The 23,870-nt window shown below is 40.6% G+C and overlaps 1 protein-coding gene across 1 annotated transcript; it reads right to left on the bottom strand.

Moving 5' to 3' along the window:
- Positions 1 to 1,604: 1,604 nt before the first annotated feature.
- trmt44 (tRNA methyltransferase 44 homolog) lies at positions 1,605 to 22,376 on the bottom strand. Its single transcript, XM_034676749.1, has 11 exons — positions 21,763 to 22,376; positions 21,564 to 21,681; positions 17,687 to 17,906; positions 17,536 to 17,604; positions 17,064 to 17,171; positions 15,173 to 15,244; positions 14,345 to 14,451; positions 13,745 to 13,928; positions 11,660 to 12,002; positions 3,599 to 3,715; positions 1,605 to 2,233 (listed from the first exon to the last, which is right to left on the bottom strand). The coding sequence occupies exons 1-11, from the start codon at positions 22,097 to 22,099 to the stop codon at positions 1,998 to 2,000; spliced, it is 1,911 nt and encodes a 636-aa protein (XP_034532640.1). The 5' UTR covers positions 22,100 to 22,376; the 3' UTR covers positions 1,605 to 1,997.
- Positions 22,377 to 23,870: the final 1,494 nt, after the last annotated feature.

Below are 23,870 nucleotides of genomic sequence, written 5' to 3'. Positions count from 1 at the left end.
CTGCCAAAATTAGATTGGCTGTGCTACCACCATGACATGCAGATTTGTTCTGGCTGAGACGGTCAGCACACATGTGAAAATTTAAGCATGTAGAACATTACTCATGAGTAGGTACTGGCTTTTACCAGTAAATGGCTAAATGTAATTAGATGTTTTTTGGCAAATTATAGAAAAACATCAAACTTTGAACGCCTAGCTGTGCCCTTTGACGCATATTCAATCTTTTAATATTTTTTTGTCTCCAAGATGTTTTTTACATACTCACTAAATTTGAAGCTGATTGAATGAAACCCTTAAGAGGAGTTTGGTATTTTACAGGGATTATATTTGAACAAGAGATAGCCTTTTTTGAAAATTAAATCAAAATGGCTGGCTTTCTGTTTGGTTATGGGTATGGGTTCAAGAGGATTTTTTGTAGGTCTTGATATGACCAATATGTCAACCTGGCTATGGAGCCATTTTTGCAGAAAAACCAAGCTGCAACCTCCGGTCTCAAAATATGAAGCCCATGCGAAAGTGTTATAAACTGCAATTCATCTGCTTGAGGCTGGCTGCAGAAACACCGGAAACCACATAGACACCAATTCAAAAATGTTTTTTAATGCAGCATTAATAAACATTTTTACAGCCTGGTTAAAAAAACGTCTTGGCCCTACGAAGCTAATCTCTCTATCGGCACACACTGTACGGGGGAGAATTTTCAGAAGATATTAAGATTACGAGTTTTTTGCCCAAATAAGGACATGACTGACCTGACTCCCAGACGGGAACACATAGCTGTTGGCTCGGAGGCTCAAACTCCGCCCCTTTACGTCACACTCTGCCTGGTTGAGTTCCGCATTTAACAATATGGCTGCCGCTGTCGATTGGCTTCTAAAAGGCGCTCAGGAACAGATGGGTGACGTCACGGATACTACGTCCATATTTTATACAGTCTATGAGAAAAACCAACATAAGACCAAAAAACATATCACATTTTTAGCCCGGTCAGATGCTAGTGCAAAGCTTTGTGAGTTGTGGGATATGTTTAAGCCCCATTAGAAGCAAGTTATTTGGACAAAGGAAGAATAATAATTCATCACTTTTGGTGTTTGGGCCCTGATAACCATAATATTATGTTGGGAAAAAAAAATGTTGAATGTTGGAAAACTGCACAGCACATTATAAGTTAGTAAACGTGATGCAACCATTGGTAACAATGATATTACATATTTCCTTTTCTTCCTCTGTATGTGACTGCAAACTTTATCACATTTCAATAGTGTGTCCTTTATTGCATCAATGGTCTGCCTGTTGTCACCCACAGGAACAAAAAACAAACCCCTGCTGCAGTCCCCGGGTGGGTGGGCCTTACTGTCTCTGACATTTGAGCCACAGTGTGAAGCCACGCTGAGCTAAAGAGACGCAGCAGTGAGCGCCAGTCCAGAGGGGATGACACGCAGTTCACCCCTCAACTCCTGCCAACAAATAATTCATACGGCTAACATTTACTTTGTTCAAACGCTGCCTGCTCTTTATCCTTGGCCCTGTCTGTGAACCTCAAAGTCCCTCTGAGTTATCTGTGTTGGTGTATAATAGCTGGAAAAGTTACACACACACTGGAATGTATCCTGAAATAAACTTTAATGTACAGTAAGTGTACACTTTTTTTCTGTGCTTTACAAACGTTCTTGAATAAATAAAAAGTGAGACAAAATAATCATTTACAAATTAAATTCCAGTTGACAACATGACCCAGAGGTGTCAGCAAGCTCCAAGAGTGAAGAGTAAAAAGGAAACTGTTAAAATTTGAAGACCTCAATTCCCAGAAATGATGTAATGTCGCATCAATTAAACTCACATGGTTTGGAGCTGAACTCTTTCCCCTTGGCTGCAGTGTTTCTCACAGCAGGTTTCAGCAGACAGAGTGAACACTGCTAATTACAAAAGGATTCAACCCCTTTTAAAATCAAATTATTAATTAAGGTAAATTAAAGTTTCTAAGAGAAACATGCCAGTCAAAAGGCATCGTTTTTTATCTTCTTTAAAGGTCTTGTTGAGGTTCGGAGGTCATCTGGGCCATGAGCGAAGTGGCACTGATCGGTCTGCAGGGGGCAGCGCTGTGGATGGTGGTCGTAAAACCAGCAGGGACGAGTTTTCAGGGCACCAGGGGCAATGGGTTTCTTCTTCTTCATGTTCACCTTGGAGGTCCTCTTCTCGCGCCAGTCCCGAATGTGCACTCTCCCACCTTCCACTGAAAGACAAACAAGGACAGGGAGAGAAAAGGCCACTTCAGACTCAAGTACAATATAAGAAATACATCTGTACCCAAGTGGTTGGAGCATTCAAATATACAAGCAACTGTTTAAGCTGCATCTCTTAAAGTATTACGAGTACATTTGAACTTCATGCAAAGTCAACTCTGACTCCCAAGCAGCCTTTCAGCAGCTAATGGAGTTAATTTGGGGGGACACTACTTTTTAATTTCAAAAGCAATCAACAAGCTGACAAAGCATTGAGGACATAAAGCAGCACATTTCGTCTATCCTTGTCTGATGTTAGATGAATTCAGAAACCAGGACTCTCTGTTTTGTTCCAAGTTTAATCAATGAAGCATTGTAGATGTGTTTCAGCTCTGATTTGTTCTTGCTATACTTACTTCTTCTCCATGGCAACAACAACCAAGGCTCCTGGACAGTTTGTTGGACCAAACCGACTGAAAATTGTGACTAGAAGTTGAAATAATACAAATTGACTGCTATTGCAATGAAATAGGGTTGGTAGTCAGATTTAGATAAACTTTTTGTGATACTGGTTAAAATGATCTTTATGTCCTGATGGCAATCAATACATGATGTGTTCTTAAAAAGGAGTGAAAAAAAAACGCTATCTACAGCCGGAGTAAACCTGGGAAAACACCAACCAATCACCGCCTTTAGGTCCAATTTATGAAACCAATCAAATCCCATCCTGCTGTTCTGCCCGCCTCCTGCGCGTACATTTCCCCGGCGTGCACTCCCCATCCCCTGCCTCTGCTTCCCCTGCCTCTACTGACTGCCCCTCTCGCTCGACCTCGGGCCTGTCCCCTCTGACCCGATGCGGTGCTTTGCTCAGGACTGTAGTCCGGATCAGAGTCTAATAAGCTCTCACCACGGGGCTCTGACAAGCAGAAGAATTAATGACATTTAGTAAGTCCTACAGAAAATGTAGATGTATTATATGTATTATAGCTTTTCTCCTGATATCGTGTCACTGGTACAACTGGATAATGCTAGCATGACAGTTGTGAGTACTAACAATAGCCATGTTTGTGTTTTTAACTTTCATTATGATAATGTTTTGGTGAGGAACGGTTTTGAATCAGTCACAATCATATGGTCGCGAATCAGTGGCGCTAGTGCATGTGGGCGGGGGCATCGTTTTGGAGGAGCTCCGAGGGGAGGGTGGGAGTCCTGAGGAAATGCTACATTCAAATTCATGCTAGATTTCCGTGACTACGAACCCTCGCTTTAAATTGTTCAAAAAACTGCCTTTTTTCATTCTTCTTATCTGAGGACATTATTTAGAGAAATTCAAACAGAAATTTCACATGTAAAAATAATGATTTATGAACATCTACCTCTGAAGACTTGGTGGTTGTTCTTGAGCAGCGTCTGAAGGCCTCCACACTCCTTCTTCAGGAGCTGCAGGGTCTCCTGCTCCAACAGGCCAGCGACCTCACTCACAGCGAGGCTGCCTGGGAGGGGGGGAGGAGGATAAAAGAGGAGAGAGGAAGAACAGAGTGATAAAGGAGCAGGAGGAGGTCTGTCGATGTTACATTCATCAATATATTAACAAGCTGCTTCAGGCATGCAGAGGAATAAACGCAAGGTGTAAAAAGGAGCATCTGATACAGCTGATTGGTTCCAGTCGATGTCACTGGTGTCTTCTTGAGGGAGCCAGGAAATGCTCTGAAAGGCTGAGAATGCTACATACAGAATGTTTTACAGGGAGAGGGGCAGAAAAAAACCATTGCTGTCTTTCAGCGTTAGCCAGGGCAGTGAAGTGTGCTCAATTAAAGCCGCTCCAACAAGCTGTCAGAGCAACCAGCATGCATTTCACCGCTGCATCTCCCATCGGTCCGCTTGAGAGCGTGAGTCATAGTCGTCACTCCCCCACTGGGACAGTAAATTTAGATACCAAAGAGCGAAAAAAGAGAAAGGGTGGGTTCTGACATACACATCGTATGCTGGGAGTGAGGGGAATAGTAAGCAGATAAATGACGCGTGTTTCTGTGTTGACGGTATCTCACCTTTGAGCTCTGTTCAGGAGACCGTTAGTATTTTTGGCTTTGCCCTTTTCTCCTCAGAAGAGAATTCAATCAGAACTGACCTTTAGTTCGTTCAAATGACAATCCTACTCCTCGTATCCAAAAGGGACACACCACAAGATTTCTGATGCTCCTTTGTTGTATTTCATAATAATATTTGACTTTAAATTCTCGTGGCACTCTAGGAAATCCTTCTCGTCTCAGAGATGATTGAATTCGAGGCAGTTGCAATGTGAAATCTTTGTCTTTGGTCTCTCATCCAAGTTCAGTTGGAACTAATATCAAAGTTTAAATCTGAACTTTACAGTAATGACCGGTGGTTTCACTTTTCTAAAACTTGTCCCTCTGCCACTGAAAATTGTGAAAAAAAACATATTGTCTGCCCGTTCACATCCTAAACTTAGCCAGTCAACTTAATCCCCAAAATATGCGACACACTCCCACATTCACACACACTCACACAGCCAAACACAGTCCCCAGCTACAGAGTGTGAAACCAGGCAGTCTGCCGTCCTACAGCTCAGACGCCAGGGAGCTCCAGGCCTTAATACAATATCAATACAGCGTTTAGGGCTGCCCTTTACTGCCTGCAATGTTAATGGAGATTAATGGAGGAAGGGTAGTATGGACAGAGTAGACTCAGCCTGGACTGAGACCAGCAGAGGCGACTATTAATGGCTCAGCTCGGCGGACTGTTTGACTTTTTTAAGGTTGAACGTCCCCTGTGCAAAACACTAAGATGTCCATGTATTGATTGCCTGTTGTGGTTGATTGTTTTTGCTGCTTTGGCCAATCGAGAATCAGGCTGAGTGGGGAAAATGAGCTTGAAAATTGCTGAGTGGTCAATAAAACATTTGAAAGGCCCTTTTTCAGAACACAAGCTGCTCATATTTTTTTGTCTGACTGTCAATCAAAACCTCCTTACCTAACCTTCAATTAGAACTATCCCGAGGGGTCAGAGCGGAATCGATACACTAGCTGAAGAAGAGGAAAATGTACTTCCATGGAACGTTTCTTTCATCATCTTTGTCAATTCTAATTTGTTCTCATGAAATACTCCAGACTGAGGCTTGTTTGGGATTTTAAACCTATTAAATAAAACTATTTGTGAGAGGAACATAACCATTTGGCCCAAATCCTCCCAGCAAAGGAGGGACAAAGAGCGCATGTGAAATCAGAAATAAACAGGACAAATGGAGCCTGTTAAAAAAATACTAGTTTTATTGTGAAATGGGGAACAACAATCTTATTTTAATAAGTGCTTCAACATTTTTTTATTTCACTCAACTGCTTTTATTACAGTGTGCAACCTCACATCAGGAAATAGTGAAGAATTCTTATTCCTCCAAGCCCCTGTTAGCATCGCCAACCTAAAGTCCAGTTATTCATTTAAAACTATTAAAGACTCAGAGCGCAGCAAAAAATCCTGTTAAAGCAACATAAACAAGAAATCGTTTCTTTTTTTGGACTTGAATCAACAATAACAGGAATCTGTGTTCAGAAACTACTGTGCAGAGACAGCTGGCTAAAGACTTACAGCTAAAGCTAGCTACATAAAAAGCTTGCTAGAAAGAAAGCCACTGCTAGCCTTGGCTAATGCTAAAACTAAACTCAGTTACTGTACTTTCATTCTGTTCTATTAACTTATGTACTTATTTTTTTATTTTTCTAGAAAGAAAGAAAGTTACTTTATTAATCCCCAGGGGGGAAATTCAATTTTTTCACTCATGCTATTTTGGACATGCTACACATACAGTTGTTTTGGTATATACATACAAATGCGCACACACATGCAGTGAACATGTTTTAGGGAGAGATGTCAGAGTGAGGATACTGCCGTCAACCAGCACACCCCGAGCAGTTGGGGGTTCGGTGCCTTGCTCAAGGGCACCTCGGCAGTGCCCAGGCAAGTGAACCAGCACCTCTCCAGCCACCAGTCCACTAGCCAAACTTCTTCCATGCTGGGACTCGAACCGGCAACCCTTCGGTTGCCAAGCCAAGTCCCTATGGACTGAGCTACTGCCGCCCCAACAGAGTGAGGATACTGCCGTCAACCAGCGCACCCAGAGCTTTTGGGGGTTCAGTGCCTTGCTCAAGGGCACCTCGGCAGTGCCCAGGCAAGTGAACCAGCACTTCTCCAGCCACCAGTCCACTTACCAAGCTTCTTCCATACTGGGACTCGAACTGGCAACCCTTCGGTTCCCAAGCCAAGTCCCTATGGACTGAGCTACTGCCGCCCTTAAGTATAGCATCTTATTTTCTTTTAATGGTTTAATATTTTAGTGTTTTATTATCTTAGAGATTCATTTCATTTTGGTGATTTTAATTTCCTGTGTTGAGTTTTAACATCTTATATACCTCCAGTGTTTCCTCATTAAGATATCATGAGTGTTTCCTCAGTTCGTTCAGCAACTTCTTTTTTATTTATTTTTTATTTTATTTTATTGTTTTTATTACTATTGTTACATATATTGTGTTCTTAACCTTAGAATTGTGTGGTGGGTTTCCGGTCGGGGCTGGGGGTGGGATCTTTTTCTTAATTTGTTCTATTTTAGGTTATTTTTATGTACAGCACTTTGTGTTACAATGTCACTGTACGGAAAGCGCTTTATAAAGGAATTCTGATTGATTGATTGATTGATTGATTGATTGATTGATTGATTGATTGATTGATTGATTGATTGATTGATTGATTGATTGATGGATACATTTCAAACTATAAACGTACTGCTAAATGTTTTTACATTCTGACATCTTGGCACAATATCTGAGTTACTTATTTGTTAAAAAACTAAATTAAGGAGCAGCTAAAAGCTCAACTCTTGCACTCCATCATAAACTAGCATAACTAGCGTTATAATACTGTTTTCCTAAACAAATAGAATAAAAGGTGTATGAAAGCTTACATTAAACAATCTTCAGTATTTTTTCCCCTCACATTATGTAGTCCTGTAAAATATGTTGGTTCGGAGCATAAGATGTATAAAAGATGGACGATACAACCGCTCCAGGAAAGTGAAGCCAAAACATTCACTCCCTCTAGTGACCTTCTTTCTGTAGTGTGGGTCTCAAATGAATAAATCCTTAACCTTTTTTTCTCAGCTACAGTCATTCATGAAGGATACATTTTTGTTGGCTACTTGTTTCTGCTCTAATAAGAAGAGAATGTTGTGATCCTAAACCCAGAGCAGGGCGAGTTCAGGTCAGATAAATGAGAACTGCAGGTGTGAAAGAAGAGGATTCTGGGAGGCTCAATTTAGAGCTGGCTGTTCTGGAGGATTGTGGGTTTAAATTGGCAAAAAAAAATACATTGAGGGGCTTCCCACCCACTCCCTCTCTCTTGCAAGCCAGCTTTTACAGAAAGACAATACGTGCACACAGAATCCACATCCACGTGCCATACCATGTGATTCCTCCCCACTTGCTGTAGCTTTAAATAAGATGTCTAAGAAAGCAGAGTTGAGATTTAGTGTTGCGGAGTGTAATGCATGTTAGATGTACAGCTGCTCACTGACTTTCAGCTCTGTTACATAACAGAGAGAGCCGAGTCAGCAGTGCAGCGTGCATGAATAACTCCCCAAAGCTACAGTGGCATGTGAACCATATGACACACCAGAGATATGAACAGTGTTTTTATTTCAGGGCTTGAATATTATGCTGGATAGGAAGTTAAGGACTTATGAGACTGCTTTCAAATATTAAAGGTTGCCTTTATAACACATAAGTGGGAGGGTTTTCTGATTCTAATTTGGGGATACCTGTGAAATGATGTCAGAAAGCCAAGAAATCTGACGATTTTAAGAAGAATATTAAAAATAGGCATTGATTTTTATAAGGAAGCCAACTCCCTGAGCCCCAAATCACAGCTGTTTCAACAACTGATTGTGTTTCATTAAACATTTAATTTGTAAATTAAAAAGAGAAAGCTGCAGAAACAAAACGTGCTTTTCCTGTGAAGCCAGGCATTATAATAACCAAGATGAGTCTCTGACATTAAATATCAAAAACTACTACATTAAGAAAACAATTATCATCATGTGTTTGAAGAAGAAACCAAACCACAAAATGTTCCATCACTAACGCCCTCCTGGATCTCTCCAGTCGCGGCTGACTCACCCTGACTTTACTCTTTGTTCTTACACAGCAGATAACTGGTAGGAAAACCTCAATACAAATGCATTCTCATGCATAAATCATACATGGTGGTGCATAATTCATCCAGTCATCTCTATAAAGAGCTGCAGACTCCATTATTCCCTCTCTCATATTTTCTCCTCATTTCAGCGCCCACATCGTGCAGAATTTCCTCTTTAATCTTAAAATTCCTCACCACTCTGTCTCTGTTTTTTACATCATATTTTGTGTTTCTGTGTGTCAGCAGGAGTGCAGATGATGCGTGTGCGTGGGTGGCGTGTGTGTGTCTGTACAGTGCAGGGCAGGAAGCGGCTGGCAAAGGGAGGGATGGAGGATTCAAAGTGGTGTCTCTTTGGTACAAAGGCCCTGCTGACGGATGCCAAGAGGGGGACAGGGTGTCGAGAAGAGAGGCGGAGGGTTAGACGGGATGATGGAGGAGGGGATTAGATGAGAGGTTCAGGGATCAGAGGCCATGAGGCACCTGGAAATATATTTTAAGGGTACTGACAAGATGATGTGTCCCTGTTTTTTTTTTTGCAGGTACTCAGAAGACATCTTTAACTAGCACCTGTCAAATACATGAAGAATGTTTCCTCTGGCAGGTTTAAATTTCAGGTCATCAGACACAGTGGCAGGCACATTTTTCTAATGCACAATAGATACTAAATGTATAAAGCAGTTCTTAGGAGAAGAATAGAAAGGAGTTTCAAACGAACTTTCTACTGTCAGAAACAACATTTTAAAATAACCCATTAAAGTGCTACACCACAAATATTAAATTAAATGCCACAGTGAAGAAAAATTGTAGCTTCAGACAATGTTTACAACCACCACTACTTAATCTACGCTGCATGGAGTCTGCATGTTTTGCAAAACTCCAGGAATTTTCAAAGTTGGAAAATTTCCATGGGAATTAACGGGAATTTATAGAAATAAACATGAATAAACCAGGAATTTACTAAATTGAAGGTTGGCTCTTAATAGGGAACTTAAATATAGTTGGGGAAAATATATTTTAGCATAATCCTGACTAAAACAACCAGATTTCTAAAAATACGAGTCCAATGCGGAAGTGCTAAAAACTGCAGTTCCTCGAGGATCCACTTGAGGCTGGCTCCGGAAGTACCGGAATCCACATACACACCAATTCAAAAAAGCCGATCTTTACAGCAGAAATAAACATGTTTACAGCCTGGTACAAAAGACGAGTGTAGTCTGGATAGCTCATTTCTTGACCGGCACACAGTGTACGGGGGTGAATTTTCTAACGCAGCAATTTTGAAGATATTGAGATTCCGAGTCTTCCATTATGAGATGCACAGCTGACTGCGGGAACACTGCAGCTGTTGGCTAGGAGGCTCAAAGCCCGCCTCTTTACGTCACACTGACTCGACAGCAGTGATATGGCTGCCGCAGACGATTGGTCTCAAAACAGCGCTTCAGAAACAGATGGGTGACGTCACAGATCCTACGTCCATATTTTATACAGTCTATGTACAGTGGGGCAAAAAAATATTTAGTCAGCAACTAATTTTGCAAGTTCTCCCACTTAGAAATTTGAGAGACGTCTGTAATTTTCATCAAAGGTACACTTCAACTATGAGAGACAAAATGAGAAAAAAAATCCAGGAAATCACATTGTAGGATTTTTAAAGAATTAATTTGTAAATTATGGTGGAAAATAAGTATTTGGTCAATAACAAAAGATCAACTCAATACTTTGTAACATAACCTTTGTTGGCAATGACAGAGGTCAAACGTTTCCTGTAAGTCTTCACCAGGTTTGCACACACTGTAGCTGGTATTTTGGCCCGTTCCTCCATGCAGATCTCCTCTAGAGCAGTGATGTTTTGGGGCCGTCGCTGGGCAACACAGACTTTTAACTCCCTCCACAAATTTTCTATGGGGTTGAGGTCTGGAGACTGGCTAGGCCACTCCAGGACCTTGAAATGCTTTTTACAGAGCCACTCCTTCGTTGCTCGAGCGGTGTGTTTGGGATCATTGTCATGCTGGAAGACCCAGCCACATTCCATCTTCAATGCTCTCACTGATGGAAGGAGGTTTTGGCTTAAAATCTCACGATACATGGCCCCGTTCATTCTTCCCTTAACACGGATCAGTCGTCCTGTCCCCTTTGCAGAAAAACAGCCCCAAAGCATGAGGTTTCCACCCCCATGCTTCACAGTAGGTATGGTGTTCTTGGGATGCAACTCAGCATTCTTCTTCCTCCAAACACGACGAGTTGAGTTTTTACCAAAAAGTTCTATTTTGGTTTCATCTGACCACATGATATTCTCCCAATCCTCTTCTGGATCATCCATATGCTCTCTGGCAAACTTCAGACGGGCCTGGACATGTACTGGCTTAAGCAGGGGGACACGCCTGGCGCTGCAGGAGTCCTTCTCGGGGTAGTGTGTTACTGATGGTAGCCTTTGTTACTTTGGTCCCGGCTCTCTGCAGGTCATTCATCAGGTCCCTCCGTGTAGTTCTGGGATTGTTGCTCACCATTCTCATGATCATTTTGACCCCACGGGATGAGATCTTGCGTTGGGCCCCAGATCGTGGGAGATTATCAATGGTCTTGTATGTCTTCCATTTTCTTACAATTGTTCCCATAGTTGATTTATTCACACCAACCCGCTTGCCTATTGTAGATTCACTCTTCCCAGCCTGGTGCAGGTTCACAATTTTCTTCCTGGTGTCCTTCAACAGCTCTTTGGTCTTGGCCATGGTTGAGTTTGGAGTCTGACTGTTTGAGGCTGTGGACAGGTGTCTTTTATACAGATAACGAGTTCAAACAGGTGCCATTAATACAGGTAACGAGTGGAGGACAGAAGAGCTTCTTAAAGAAGAAGTTACAGGTCTGTGAGAGACAGAAATCTTGCTTGTTTGTGGGGTGACCAAATACTTATTTTCCACCATAATTTACAAATAAATTCTTTAAAAATCCTACAATGTGATTTCCTGGATTTTTTTTTTCTCATTTTGTCTCTCATAGTTGAAGTGTACCTCTGATGAAAACTACAGACCTCTCTAAGTAAGTGGGAGAACTTTCAAAAATCAGTGGCTGACTAAATACTTTTTTGCCCCACTGTATGTATCCCTGGGCTTGGCAGTTGCATGTTTTTATCTGGATTTAATCTGAATGTGTTCATTCAAACAGTGCCAGCCCATGTCTAGAGAGTCTTGTGTTATTTTATGGGTTGTATGTGTTTTTTAGTGTCTGTCTTGGTTTACCTCCTCTGTTCCAGTCGGACTCCCCACCATCATCCTCGGTCATTCCCAGCAGCGCATTAGCAACCTGCAGGACAACACCGTCAACGAAATCCCGCGGGAGAGCAGCGCAGTTTCGCACAGTTTCAACTCTGTCTCTGGGCTGGAACCCGGCTCCCCAGCTGCTCCAGGGGGTCCTGCCATTTTCTCCGTTTCCTAGGCAACAGTGCCCGTCACTTCCAATGTTTGACACTTGAACTGTGACCCCCGAGGCGGCCTGGCGGCTTTGAACGTAATGAGCTCTTCGCTGCTCTGCCTCAGCTTCGTGGGGTTGCTCGTAGTTTCTTGACTTCCCCACCAGACACACCTGCGGACAGACGAGCACAGCATCAAGATATGTGCGACCAATAACTGTAGAACCACAAACTCAAAGCAGAAATGATAACAACATCCTCAATGTGTTACTGTGAACAAAGCAACTTCTGGAGGAACACCTGCTTTTGAAAAACAAGCTGATTATGACCGATCTACTCCATTAAGAGCTCAATAAATGTTTGCTTGTTCTTTTTATGTGCCCATCTGTATTAGAGCTGTTAACAGTACCAGCTGTGAGAGTAATGTCCCTTTGGGGGCGATAAACACTTGATGTATTTCTGTGCGCCTGTTCCAAACAAGACTCAGGTGGGGAAGAGGCAGGAATTTTCAGCTCTGTGTTTGAATTACCTGTTGTCTGTTTTAGAATGCTTGCGGAGTTCAGGGAACTCAAATCTAAAGTGTTTTTTCAAATGTCCGATATAACCTCCTTTTCTTTCAGTGAGGGTCAGAGGTCACTGATAAACTGATTCAGCTTCTGAGGACTTCTCTGCTGACACTGTGAGCTGTACCTTGTATGGTTTTCCAAATATTCTCTTTAAGCTGTATTTCTTTCCATTACTGTAAATTATCTCCTTTATTATTGACCACCAGTTCTCAGTCGGGTTGAGATCGGGTTAGCAGGCAGGCCAGTTCATGAGGCAAAGTTTGAATACAGTTGTAGTAAATATTATTCAGCTCACAGAGTCAGCAGAGAAGTCATCAGAAACCTCACTAAATCTGTTTACCAGTGACCTCTGACCCTCACTGAAAGAAAAGGAGGTTATATTGGACATTAGAGAAACACTTTAGATTTGAAATGTTTTAAAGACATTAACAGTTTTATTTTGTATACAAATGTATATTTCTGCAGATTCTGCATTTATTTAAAAATACAGCTGAAAAGCATCACTTTAACCACACAGTTGAAGAAATATATTCACTATCTGACTTTGTAACAAATTTGAAAACAACTGTTAACATAGTTTTCAAAATATTCACAAAAATGCAACTTGCATATTACTTTGGAACACAGTGTAGTACTATCAGGTCACATAGACGGGTGATTTACAAAGTGGGGGTCGTGAGAAACTGATCAGAGGGTCCCTAGATGCCTTCCAAAAAATTTACAAAAATGTTGAAATATCTAAAATTGCATATTTTAATCCATTATTGTAAAAATATATTTAAAAATTGTAGCTAAATTTGAGATACAACCATGTAAATAAATAAAGTCATTAGTTTTCATCTTTACTTTGTTGCCACATGACCCCTGAGGAAATTCTGCTTCATGTAGCCTTTTTTTTCTTTTCTAAGTTATAGCTTTTGGGCTTTTACACCTTTTATTTATCGAGGAGAGGACAGTGGATAGGGCAGGAAACTGGGAGAGACTGGGGGAATGACATATGGGAAAAGGTCCACAGGCTGGAGTTGAACCTGGGCCACCTGCTATATGGGCGCGCAATTTAACCATTAGGCTAAATTTGCACCCAAACCTTGATCAGCCTACTAGTTCTTGCATGAGGCTGTGAGCAACTTTTAACCACCTTAGGTCAATGGGGGTCTCCAGTCTCTGGCACTGTTATTTTGGGGGTCGCAAACTCAAGAAAACAGAAAAGTTTGGCTTTAAAGTTGTATGTAGACATTTTTATGAGTGACATAAGTACTTTGGAAATGCTAAACAGGACTTTAACTTATTTGTAAGGAAAGATAAAACATTTGGAGGTACTTTTTTTCCCCCTGACAACATAAACCAACCCGTTTGGTGGACGGTATTCTCAGGCAGTCCTCCTCAGTCTTGAATCCGCTGACTTGGCTGACCTCGCTGATGAAGTCGATGTATTCTTTGTACTGCGACTTCTTACACTGCCGTCTCTGGTATTTACAGTAGAAGTCGAAGAAGCAGCAGGGCAGCACAAAGAAGCGGCAGGAGTAAGAGGACCTGTGGAGGGACATTTCTCACTGTAAACACACACTGCAATGAATCTTCAGAGGCAACAGTAATGAGATCATTAGCTGTTTGTGTTCCTGTAAGTGAGATTATGGAACAGTTACAGAGTCAGGGAGCATCAATCCATCACCACAGATTACCATCTAATGTCACATTAGAGAAAGTTTCACTTTGAGGCTCAACATCGCCATCAGGTGGATGCTTAAGAAAACAAACACACACACACACACACACACACACACACACACAAACACACAAATATATATATATATATATATATATATATATATATATATATATATATATATTCACACATCCTTCTTGTGCACATAATGTGATTCCAAATTGGAGAGATCAGCTGGCACTTGAGCTGCTGAGTGAGATTGTGTCTGCTGATGAAGACTCGCCTGGCTGCCATGACGGGGATCCACGGCGTGAGCTCGTCTGAGTGGTTCCCAATCAGCCAGTCCGTACGGGGGAATAAGAAGCTCTCGCTGGGAGTAATTGCTTTTTCCTGAAATAGCAGAGATCCAAAAAGCACAAGAGCTCCTTAGAGAAGAGGGGATGCACGGCAGCGTGATTTGATTCTGAATCCTTTAATAGAAAGAGTTCGGGGGAAGGAAAACTTTTCACCCTGCAGAACTTTTTTCGTTAATGAGAACACCTGTCAGCGTGACGTCCCCAGCAATAAAACGTTACACAATCAGCTCACTGATATCTAAAAGCTGTGTGTTGGGATCACTGCAGCCTGTGACTTACACAGAGACCTTCAAAGTAAAGGTTCAGGCTGAAAAATGGGTCTGCCACATGTGCTCTGCAAAAATCAGTAAATAATAGATGATGTGAAATGGAGGCAGTAGGCAGCTTGATGTCATATGAATGAAAGAGGCCAGGAGGAAGGCAGGGAGATTGAATCTACGGTGCTCAGAATGAAAAGGAATGATTGATTTCTATGTTGGAAACAGCTGTTTTTTAAAACAGCATGACTATAATCAGATTTTGTGCTTTCATTTCAATAAATCTCAAGTTTTAAAACCTGTATCTATCTGGAGAGTGTGAAGCTCATCCTGTTTAAAAGTGAAACCTCCGTTAATCACAGCACAGAGCAGCTGCTGCAGCATCATCGAGGATGCAACATCTGCATCATGTGACCTGCTGTTTCTTGTGAAAAGACAACAACACTAATCAAAAACCTGGACGTGTTTACAATGAAACCTCCCTCGCGTCACACTCACCTCTAACAGAGTCCCAGGGCCGAACATGTCCCAGATCTTCCTCCTACGGACATCGATGCCCTTTCCAGGATGCTGCAACACAAGACGGCGTGACGGTCAGCTGCTCATTCTCACTCTGAGGATCAAACACTGTGTGTAATTTCAATTAACGCTGACCCAGTTTGTGATTGGTTAATTAGACGACACGGGTAGTGTAGATTAAATATATTCAAAGACATGAATCCCCTCACCTGGACTCCCTGAAGCCCCCTGTGGCATTGATTAAAGTGAGAGGAGGGATTAGTCTCATTAAAGGATGACAGCGTGGAGCTGGTTCATCAGGTATAGACGACACTATAACTGAATGAATCAGACTGACGTTTATTTTAAAGATGTTTTTCTTCCTTACTGACAAATGATCGTTTCTATTGTATGATTATCTAAGTAGCGCAATGACAGACTCTGATTTTTCACACCCAAAATCCAAGAACACTCTTACTCATGTTTGAGTGCTTAAATGCTGCTGCAGAATTATTGGTTATTGTGTTTTCTTCAATGTTCCACCTTTATGTAATCAAATGACATATCACAGATGTCAGACTTGTTTCTCCAAAATCACTACTTTAGGGTCAAGTCAAAAATGTTTTTCAAGTAACTAAACACTGCATGAGGTTCAACCACATCTGCATATTTTAGAAAGCCTATTACTAACAGACATTAAAGTGATAATGAGAAACTCCAGGGAGCAACAGAACGCAAGCTAGGCCACTGATTTCTGCAGACGGGGCCATTTCTGCCATGTAAAGGGGTTTTGCGACCGCAGGAACTTTACCCCAGAACTAGGGACTTTACCCCTGTTATACTTGCGTTTCGACCAGAGGAACCAGGGTCTAAATTTAGTTCAGGGGTAGATAATTTCCCCCCTGAAAAGCCCCTGCTTGGGGGTAGTACTTTTCAAAGGTCCTGGGACTTTCGGTTGAACGTAACGGTGTTTATGGAGTTTACACAGTTGTTGAAACCCAGATGGAGTTCCTGGGAATGCATACTAGTTTAGTTTTTTTATTAAGATTTCAAATGATTATTTTATATTATTTTTTTCTCCATAAGTCACTGGCCTGATTTGCACAATCTACCCGGGACTTCAGCTCGCGGTCGAAAGGCAGACAATAATGGGGGCACAGGAACCTTTTAGTTCCAGGGACAGTAGTTCTGGGGGCTAAAAGACCCCGGAACTCTTGGTCGAAATGCACCTTCCTTTAGCTAATTTTGTAAGACTCTGACCCAAGCATTCATCTGGGTGTAGGTGTACACTCTACTTGTGATTTTTCAGCAATTAACTATGCCACAAGAAAGCCTGTTCATCTTTGTAATGGTTGGGGGTGTAATTACAGCTTTAAATATATCGATTTTTAATCTAAAATTTGTTATATTTATATTGACAAAAGTTTAAAGATTTGGAAGTTAAGATATATTTATTTTTAACTGACGGAAATAAAGAACCTCATCCATCTTTCAAAACGCACAGTCGTATCGATTAAGGATTGCCGAGGAGGAGGCTGCTTCTGACTGTCTCAGTTCAGTTTTAGATTCACAGTAAATTCAGTCTTAAGGTGCATTTCGACCAAGAGTTCCAGGTCTTTTAGCCCCCAGAACTACTTTTCCCTGAACTAAAAGGTTCCTGTGCCCCCAATGTTGTCTGAGTTTCGACCACGAGCTGAAGTCCCGAGTAGATTGTGCAAATCAGGCAAGTGACGTATGGAGAAAAAAAATTATATCAAATAATATTTTGAAATCTTAATAAAAAAGTAAGCTAGTATGCATTCCCAGGAACTCCCTACCTACTGTTTGTAAGCTTCAAGTATTCAGAAACTAAATGTCTGTAATGGTTGGAGTACGAGTTCCATCGACTTACCCCTTCATTGGTCAGTATGTGAACCAGAAGTCCGTTCCCACAGCCCAGGTCCACAAAGGACTGCAGGTCAGTGAGGCCTCTCTCTGCTCGCTCCTCGGCCCACAGCACCTGCAGTTCAATAACACACGCTCAATATGTTGTTCTGGGCGCGCATGAGAGCTTTCAATCATGTTAGTAAAAGTCAATCTACATGTGCAGGGTGACACCTGCTGCTGCCGACACCCTCTCACCTGTCTCGGCTGTGGATTGATTTAACAGGTCAAAGCTATTTCTCACACGCAGAATTGATTGGCCCAGCTTTAGATTGAATGACCCGACAACATGTGATGGGTAAAAAATGAGCTTCACCTACCTAAAGGGACGTGTTTATGTTGTACAGACTTCAAATCAGCGTGAAGATGACTAATGAGACGTCTCACATATCAATCTTTAAGACCCAAATCACGTTCAACTGATGAACGGAGGAACTCACAAGGAGATACGTGGCGATGGCGACGTCCTCGTACACAAACTTTTCAGGATCTGTGACTTCAGGCCAAACCTCGAGCAGAAACAGAACAGACACCAAACGTGAAGATCAAACGCTTGAAATAGAAAGTATAATCGTTCATGGGAGACGTTACCTTCACCATGGCTTTGTACTTCTCCTTCAGCTGCTGGTACATGACGCTGTATTTCTCCACCGGCAGCAGAGACAGCGTGCTCCTGAACTCGCTGCTCCTGCACTCAGAGGCCCAGCGGACCAGTTTAGGCAGCAGATCAGAGGACAGCCAGGGCAGCTTTGGGTACGCAACGCCATCAGAGAACCAGGCAGCTGGAGTCAAGGCATGCAGCTCCAAGGACCTCAGATAAAGATAGCCAACAAGAATTTTTACACATCGAATGTCATGTTTATTAACACCAAACTGAGGATTATTTGTAACTGGGGTCTGCTTTATTATCTCATATCTTGTCTTTAAAGAGGATGTAGGCTTTACTGACACATTTTGTAGTCACTGGCAACAACTAATCTCTTATGTTAAGAGTCTGAATTCACGTCATCCAGAAGGGAAAATTTGGGGAAGAACTAGAAGTAAGAACGAGTAACTGAAGCTCTCTGTAGGCCATATTCCAGTCTAGTTCAGCACACCAACGACCCAATGTCTGTAAGTAAGTATATGTGTGCATGTGCCTATATATGAATATATATTTAGTATTATCATTTTTATTTACTTTTATTTATTTATGTATGTATGTATGTATTTATTTATTTAATTATGTATTTATTATTTTATTTTCATTTTGTTTCCTTTAATCTAATTTATTTGTTTGTTTTTGTTTAACTTAGCAGTTTATTTATTTATTTATTTTTACTCTGCTTGCTTTGTTTGCAACCTTAGGAGTCTTCTGGCAACAAAGAAAGACAGAAAATAACAGAAAAAAGTTTTATTTCTTTATTCATTTTTTCAAATTGAACTACTATTTGTGTCTATATTTTTACCATAATGGCTAAAATATGTAATATTAGATAACATTTTAAAAAAAACATTCATGACAATATCTCCCAACCACTCATTAGTGTCTCGAGACCTCTCAGAGGGTCTCAACCCACACTTTGGGAACCACTGCTTTACAACACAGAGTATGAATTACTAAAGAGGCAATATGTTTTTAAAAATGTTTGAAATCCACACACCAGGGAGAGATACAATCTCATTATTAAATGTACCTGTGCCCTCTAAATAAATATGTAGTAAATAATTCAAATCCTGTTCTTCAATGAACACACCTTGGACTTTCTGTTTTGAGTCAAGCAATCATTTGATCTTTCGAAGTCTCCTCTACAAGTGTTGATATTGCACATTTTATTTCCAACACATGCTTCTTTCACACATTCACTCCTGAAATGTTATCTAAGATTATAAAATATTGCTGTCAGTTTATAAAACAATGAGTGGTTTAGGGCTGAAATACATCAGTGATCTTCTGATAAAGTATAAACCATCCAGACCGCTCTTCATTTTTTTTTAACCTTCTGTTTGTGCTTAATTAACTTATTTGAATGAGTTTTAAATGATTTCTCTAAATTAGTTTTTGTTGACTGTAATAATGATTATTTTAATGTCTTTTTGTCAAGCACTTTGAATTGCCATTTTGCCAAAATGTGCTATATCATAAACTTGCCTTGCAATTTTTTATTTTTTTTCTACCATGAGTTATGCCCTTAAATTTGCCAAACTAGCTACTTCACACACGTCCCTCACAGCATGAAAGAGGGTGGCGGGTAAGAGGTAAGAAGTAAGAGGTAGGGGATGATATGTTAAGCATGCTGCAGAAGTTACAGGATAAGGTTCACAACACGATGGACGAGGCAACACTATGATGACAGGTTTTGCTTCTCACGTTGAAAACTATTTTGCAACTTCTTATTCATCCTGTTACGTGTTGCTTGATTTACCTAAATGTCACTAAACCTGTTTGCTTGCTCTTTCTTCATCCTTCCAGAACACCTCCTGCTGTGTTCTCACATATGCTCACCCTGACTTCACATGGAAATGTAATACAAGGCTGGAAGGGTAAAGAAAAAAATCTGCTGTTTTTGTTCACACATGCAGCCCACCCTAAAAATCCGGGGAAGATTGAGGAGTTTTGTGCGTGTGAATACAGCTACTTATCTACACTCTGTATAACTCTATCAGATTGAAGTTTTGTGCATTTATTACAGTTCAGAGACTTTCCAGACCAAGTTTACAGAGATAGAAGATTCATTTTCTACATGTTGCAGCTCATATAACAAAATGAAAAAGTTTGTCAATTTTTTAAAATTATGTCATTGTTGTTTTCACTTAATAAGTACCAAGAGAGCCTATACAAGACAACGTAACAGTGAAAATGTGAAAAGATCCAATCGTGGAATCGGCTAATAACAATGTCAAATCACAGAATAAACAAGAAGGTATTTATTTGAAGCAAAATACATAACTCTCCATGGACAAAGCAGATTTACTCAATTGTTGAGGTAGACATGTTGTATGTCTACAGGAATAATTTGTGCTGTATTGTTAACTCTGTGAAAAATAAGCTCTTGTTGAAATATGAAGTAAAATTGTTTGAAAATGTTCTGTCCAAACCAGAACTAAGGACTTATGTGCAGATCAAGCATCATTTCATCCCCAAATTTGATTTGAATGAAGTGGAAACAGAGTCCCCATTTTCTTTTGCACTGCACACACTACGATGACCTCAGAGAGTTATTGTTGCAAGAAATTGCCTGTAAAAAGCCTGAAATATTGTGGTGGACAGATGTGCAAAAACTAGAATGGTTGTTTAATTCTGATGTGTTTAAAGTAGCTTATTTTGTCTCAAAAGCCTGAAAAAGAAGACAAGATAGTCTTTTTAAGTAGTGTGCATTTCTATTTGTATTTTATTCTGTTAAAATTTTTCTTCCTCAGTTTCTTTACAAGGACTGATCGTGCTGTGTGCTCTGACCCTGGACTGTGTGAATTCAGGGTGTCTTGTAAGCCCATGCGAGCTGGGCATATGATTATATGCATGACACAATAATAAAACTTCAAACTTGTATTGGTTTGCGCATGGAGGTACATTGATACAATGTGACATTTTGTATTATAAGACCTGATAATAGGTTGGTTTTGAATTTGGTTATGACATTACACTTTTGAAGGCTGCTATTGTTGTTTATGAATCTTGTTCCTAAACGTCTCAATGTTGTTTGACGTTGGTGTTCTAAACATGACATAAAATAAGTCAAGTTTTATCATTATACTCCTGAAAATGTCTCCGATATTCTATTCTTTAATGTTGCCAATAAGCCTGACCAAAAGGATGACAATTATCCAATTTAAATATGCTCAAACTAAAATTCTCAGGGCAGTGTTACCTCTAGATTGTAAAAAGATTGCAGGAACTTTGCCCCTGAACTACGTGTGTTTCGACCGGAGGAACCAGGGTCTAAATTTAGTTCAGGGGTAGTTAATCTCCCCCCTGAAAAGCCCCTGCTTGGGGGGGGGGTAGTACTTTTCCAAGGTCCTGGGACTTTCGGCTGAACGAAATGGTGTTTGTTGAGTTTACACAGTTGTTGAAACACAGAGGGAGTTCCTGGGAATGCATACAAGTAGATGGTGCAAATCAGGCCAGTGACGTATGGAGAGAAAAAAATTATATTAGATAATATTTTGAAATCTTAATAAAAAAACCTTCAAAAACACTGTTACGTTCAACTGAAAGTCCCAGGACCTTTGAAAAGTACTACCCTCCAAGCAGGGGCTTTTCAGGGGGGAGATTAACTACCCCTGAACTAAATTTAGACCCTGGTTCCTCCGGTCGAAACACACGTAGTTCAGGGGTAAAGTCCCTAGTTCTGGGGTAAAGTTCCTGTGGTCGAAAAACGCCTAACAAAGGGGGCACAGGAACCTTTTAGTTCCGGGGAAAGTAGTTCTGGGGGCTAAAAGACACCAGAACTCTTGGTCGAAGTGAACCTACAGATGAACTCCCACTCACCATTCTTCACAGTCCTGATGGAGGAGCTGAATCTGATAAATGTTGCCCCTCTTTAGAGACACCCGTCCCTCTGAATCCTCTTCATATGGAAGGAATGTCACCTGTTGTCTGACAGAGTCTTGGACAGAAAAATGACACAAATAAAAGAATGTTACAACAAGAAATGTAAAGAGAGACTTTCATTTCAGTTCACTCCTACCTTTGAGTATGACTTCTTTATGAAGGGCAGTCCCATAGCAGCTCACTTTGGGGATAAACGTCCTCACAGTAGAAGTCCAGGGTTTGTCCTTGCCGTGTGTCTGCTCAGGTGAAACATCACAGGTCAGGAAGGAAAACACATCCTGAGAGAGTTCAGGATTATCCAGCAGGAAATGCAATGCATCTCTGTCCACTTCTTCACTCTCTGTCTCCTTTACTCCGCAGAGACGCTTGTTCACAACGTGAGGTTTCTTTACCCACACGTCTACTGCCGACCAGAAGCCTTCAGGGAGAGTCTTACATCCTCCTGGGAACTTTATATCGAAGAGTTTGGGCATAGTGGGTGTCAGATGAGACCTCGAGCCATGTGTTTACAAACGGAGAGAGAGGACTTCTGGGACTTTTAGTTCGTATTCAAGATAAAGAGAGTTGTTTGAGATAAAACTTGCTTGTAGAATCAGTTCCTGAAGCTTCCAAAATGACGATCAAGAATTGAAAACAAGTGGTGAGCTGTATTTGTTGCTATATATCTTAAAAGAGCATGTTAAAGAGGAGGTAAACGCTGTCGCTTTATGATGACGTACGTGGTCATCATGTATGACTTATTAGAGCCAACCGGTAGAGGGCGCTGTTCTTCCTCTTCTCCATGTTCTTCTCTCTTTTCAATAAACTGAAGATTTACCTTTTTAATCTAGCTTTTAATTTGGAGTAATTTATTTCTAGCCCTGGACTGCATTATTATTTTCTATTATTTGTATTATTATTATTATTTTTTTATATTTGTATTATTATTATTTTTTAGCATTCTGTCATCTTATCATTCTTCTGAGTATTCACAAAATGAAAATCCATTACTTTCACAGTGATAATTAATCCTGTTTGTCTACCACACACATGCAACTTTCTTTTTCAGTGTTGCATTTTTACAGCAGTAATTAAGAGGTCAGGTTTCTTCACTCTCAGTTCTTCTGTCTCTTAATCACGTGAGACAAGGCAGAGAGAGCTTCCCACAGTGTGAAACAATAGGCCTACTAATGAACTTCAGCCTTAGAGATGCAGGAGTGTAAACATCCTCCTTACACACCCCTTGTTGGCCCTACTACTCATTAAGTCCTGGAAATGACCAGCGATTGTATAAAAACGTGCTGGGTGGCAAAAGAATGAGACATTATTCATAACAATGAATCATGACGTTTTGCCACTTGTCATAATTTCCTATTGATTCTGTTTGTTTGATTCTTGGTCATAGCTTTATCAACTCTTGACAAAAACATTACCTTATACCTCACAAGTAGCTTAAAGTGCAGAGTGACTGATTAAAACCCAGGGTCCTTTGAACACTTCACTGAAGTCTATTGTGAGTGTTGAGTAATTCAGGAGGAGGTAGGAGAGAGTAAAGGAGATACTGTACCAGGAAGTGTAAAGTGCAGGCAGGTCCACTGTGCTACCTGGTTTGCATTCAAATAAACAGTCACGTGGGAAGATTTAAAAAAAATCCTGTCAAACTTGCTTGGCAACAGGAGGTATGGAGGAGAAAGACTGGGACAAAAAAACCATTTGACTCATAGCTCATGGCAAGTTTCGTCTGAGTCCAAACATAAGAAATAAACATGGTCAGTGGGAGGATTGAATACTGTTTAAAGTACTCATTCAGACCTCAGACTAAAAAAATATCTCTGATTAAAAAAGATAGAAAACAATAGGCTGTATACTCACAATGAGATGTTTCTTAAATGTCCCATTGTGTTTTACTGAATCACATACACTTTTACAGTCTATAACCATCTCCAGCAATTTATCAAACAAGTGTTGTTGAAAATGTTTCTATCAAATAGACCTAATACAGAATTATACTCTTTTTTAGGCTTATATTTTGTGGTACTTTAAAGTGTATTGAATTTGATCGTTATGTTTTTTACTTTGGTTACTCTTAAGTTATGGAAAATAATGAATCACCTCAGAATGTCCAAAATATTATTTTGTTCAATCAACTCTAAAAGCAGTTTCAAATGTAGCCTGGCTATAATACCTTTAGGAAGTCTGGATTTATTGTGTGGCTATTAGTAAAATTAAAACTTCATTCTTGGGTGTACATAACCTAATAAAAAG

The sequence above is a fragment of the Notolabrus celidotus genome, chromosome 23 (genome assembly GCF_009762535.1).
Source record: "Notolabrus celidotus isolate fNotCel1 chromosome 23, fNotCel1.pri, whole genome shotgun sequence".
In the NCBI taxonomy this organism is placed as follows: domain Eukaryota; kingdom Metazoa; phylum Chordata; class Actinopteri; order Labriformes; family Labridae; genus Notolabrus; species Notolabrus celidotus.
Note: the sequence above shows the minus strand (reverse complement) of the source record. Positions and strands in the feature narration are given on the sequence as shown.

What these genes read in the sequence shown, in the direction of transcription:
- trmt44 (XM_034676749.1), bottom strand. Translation starts at nt 22,099, where the DNA reads ATGCCCAAACTCTTCGATATAAAGTTCCCAGGAGGATGTAAGACTCTC. An exon ending in AGTACAAAGCCATGGTGAAG is followed by an intron (nt 17,605 to 17,686) that starts GTAACGTCTCCC and finishes TTTCTGCTCGAG; the next exon opens with GTTTGGCCTGAAGTCACAGA. An exon ending in ATCCCCGTCATGGCAGCCAG is followed by an intron (nt 13,929 to 14,344) that starts GCGAGTCTTCAT and finishes GTCCCTCCACAG; the next exon opens with GTCCTCTTACTCCTGCCGCT.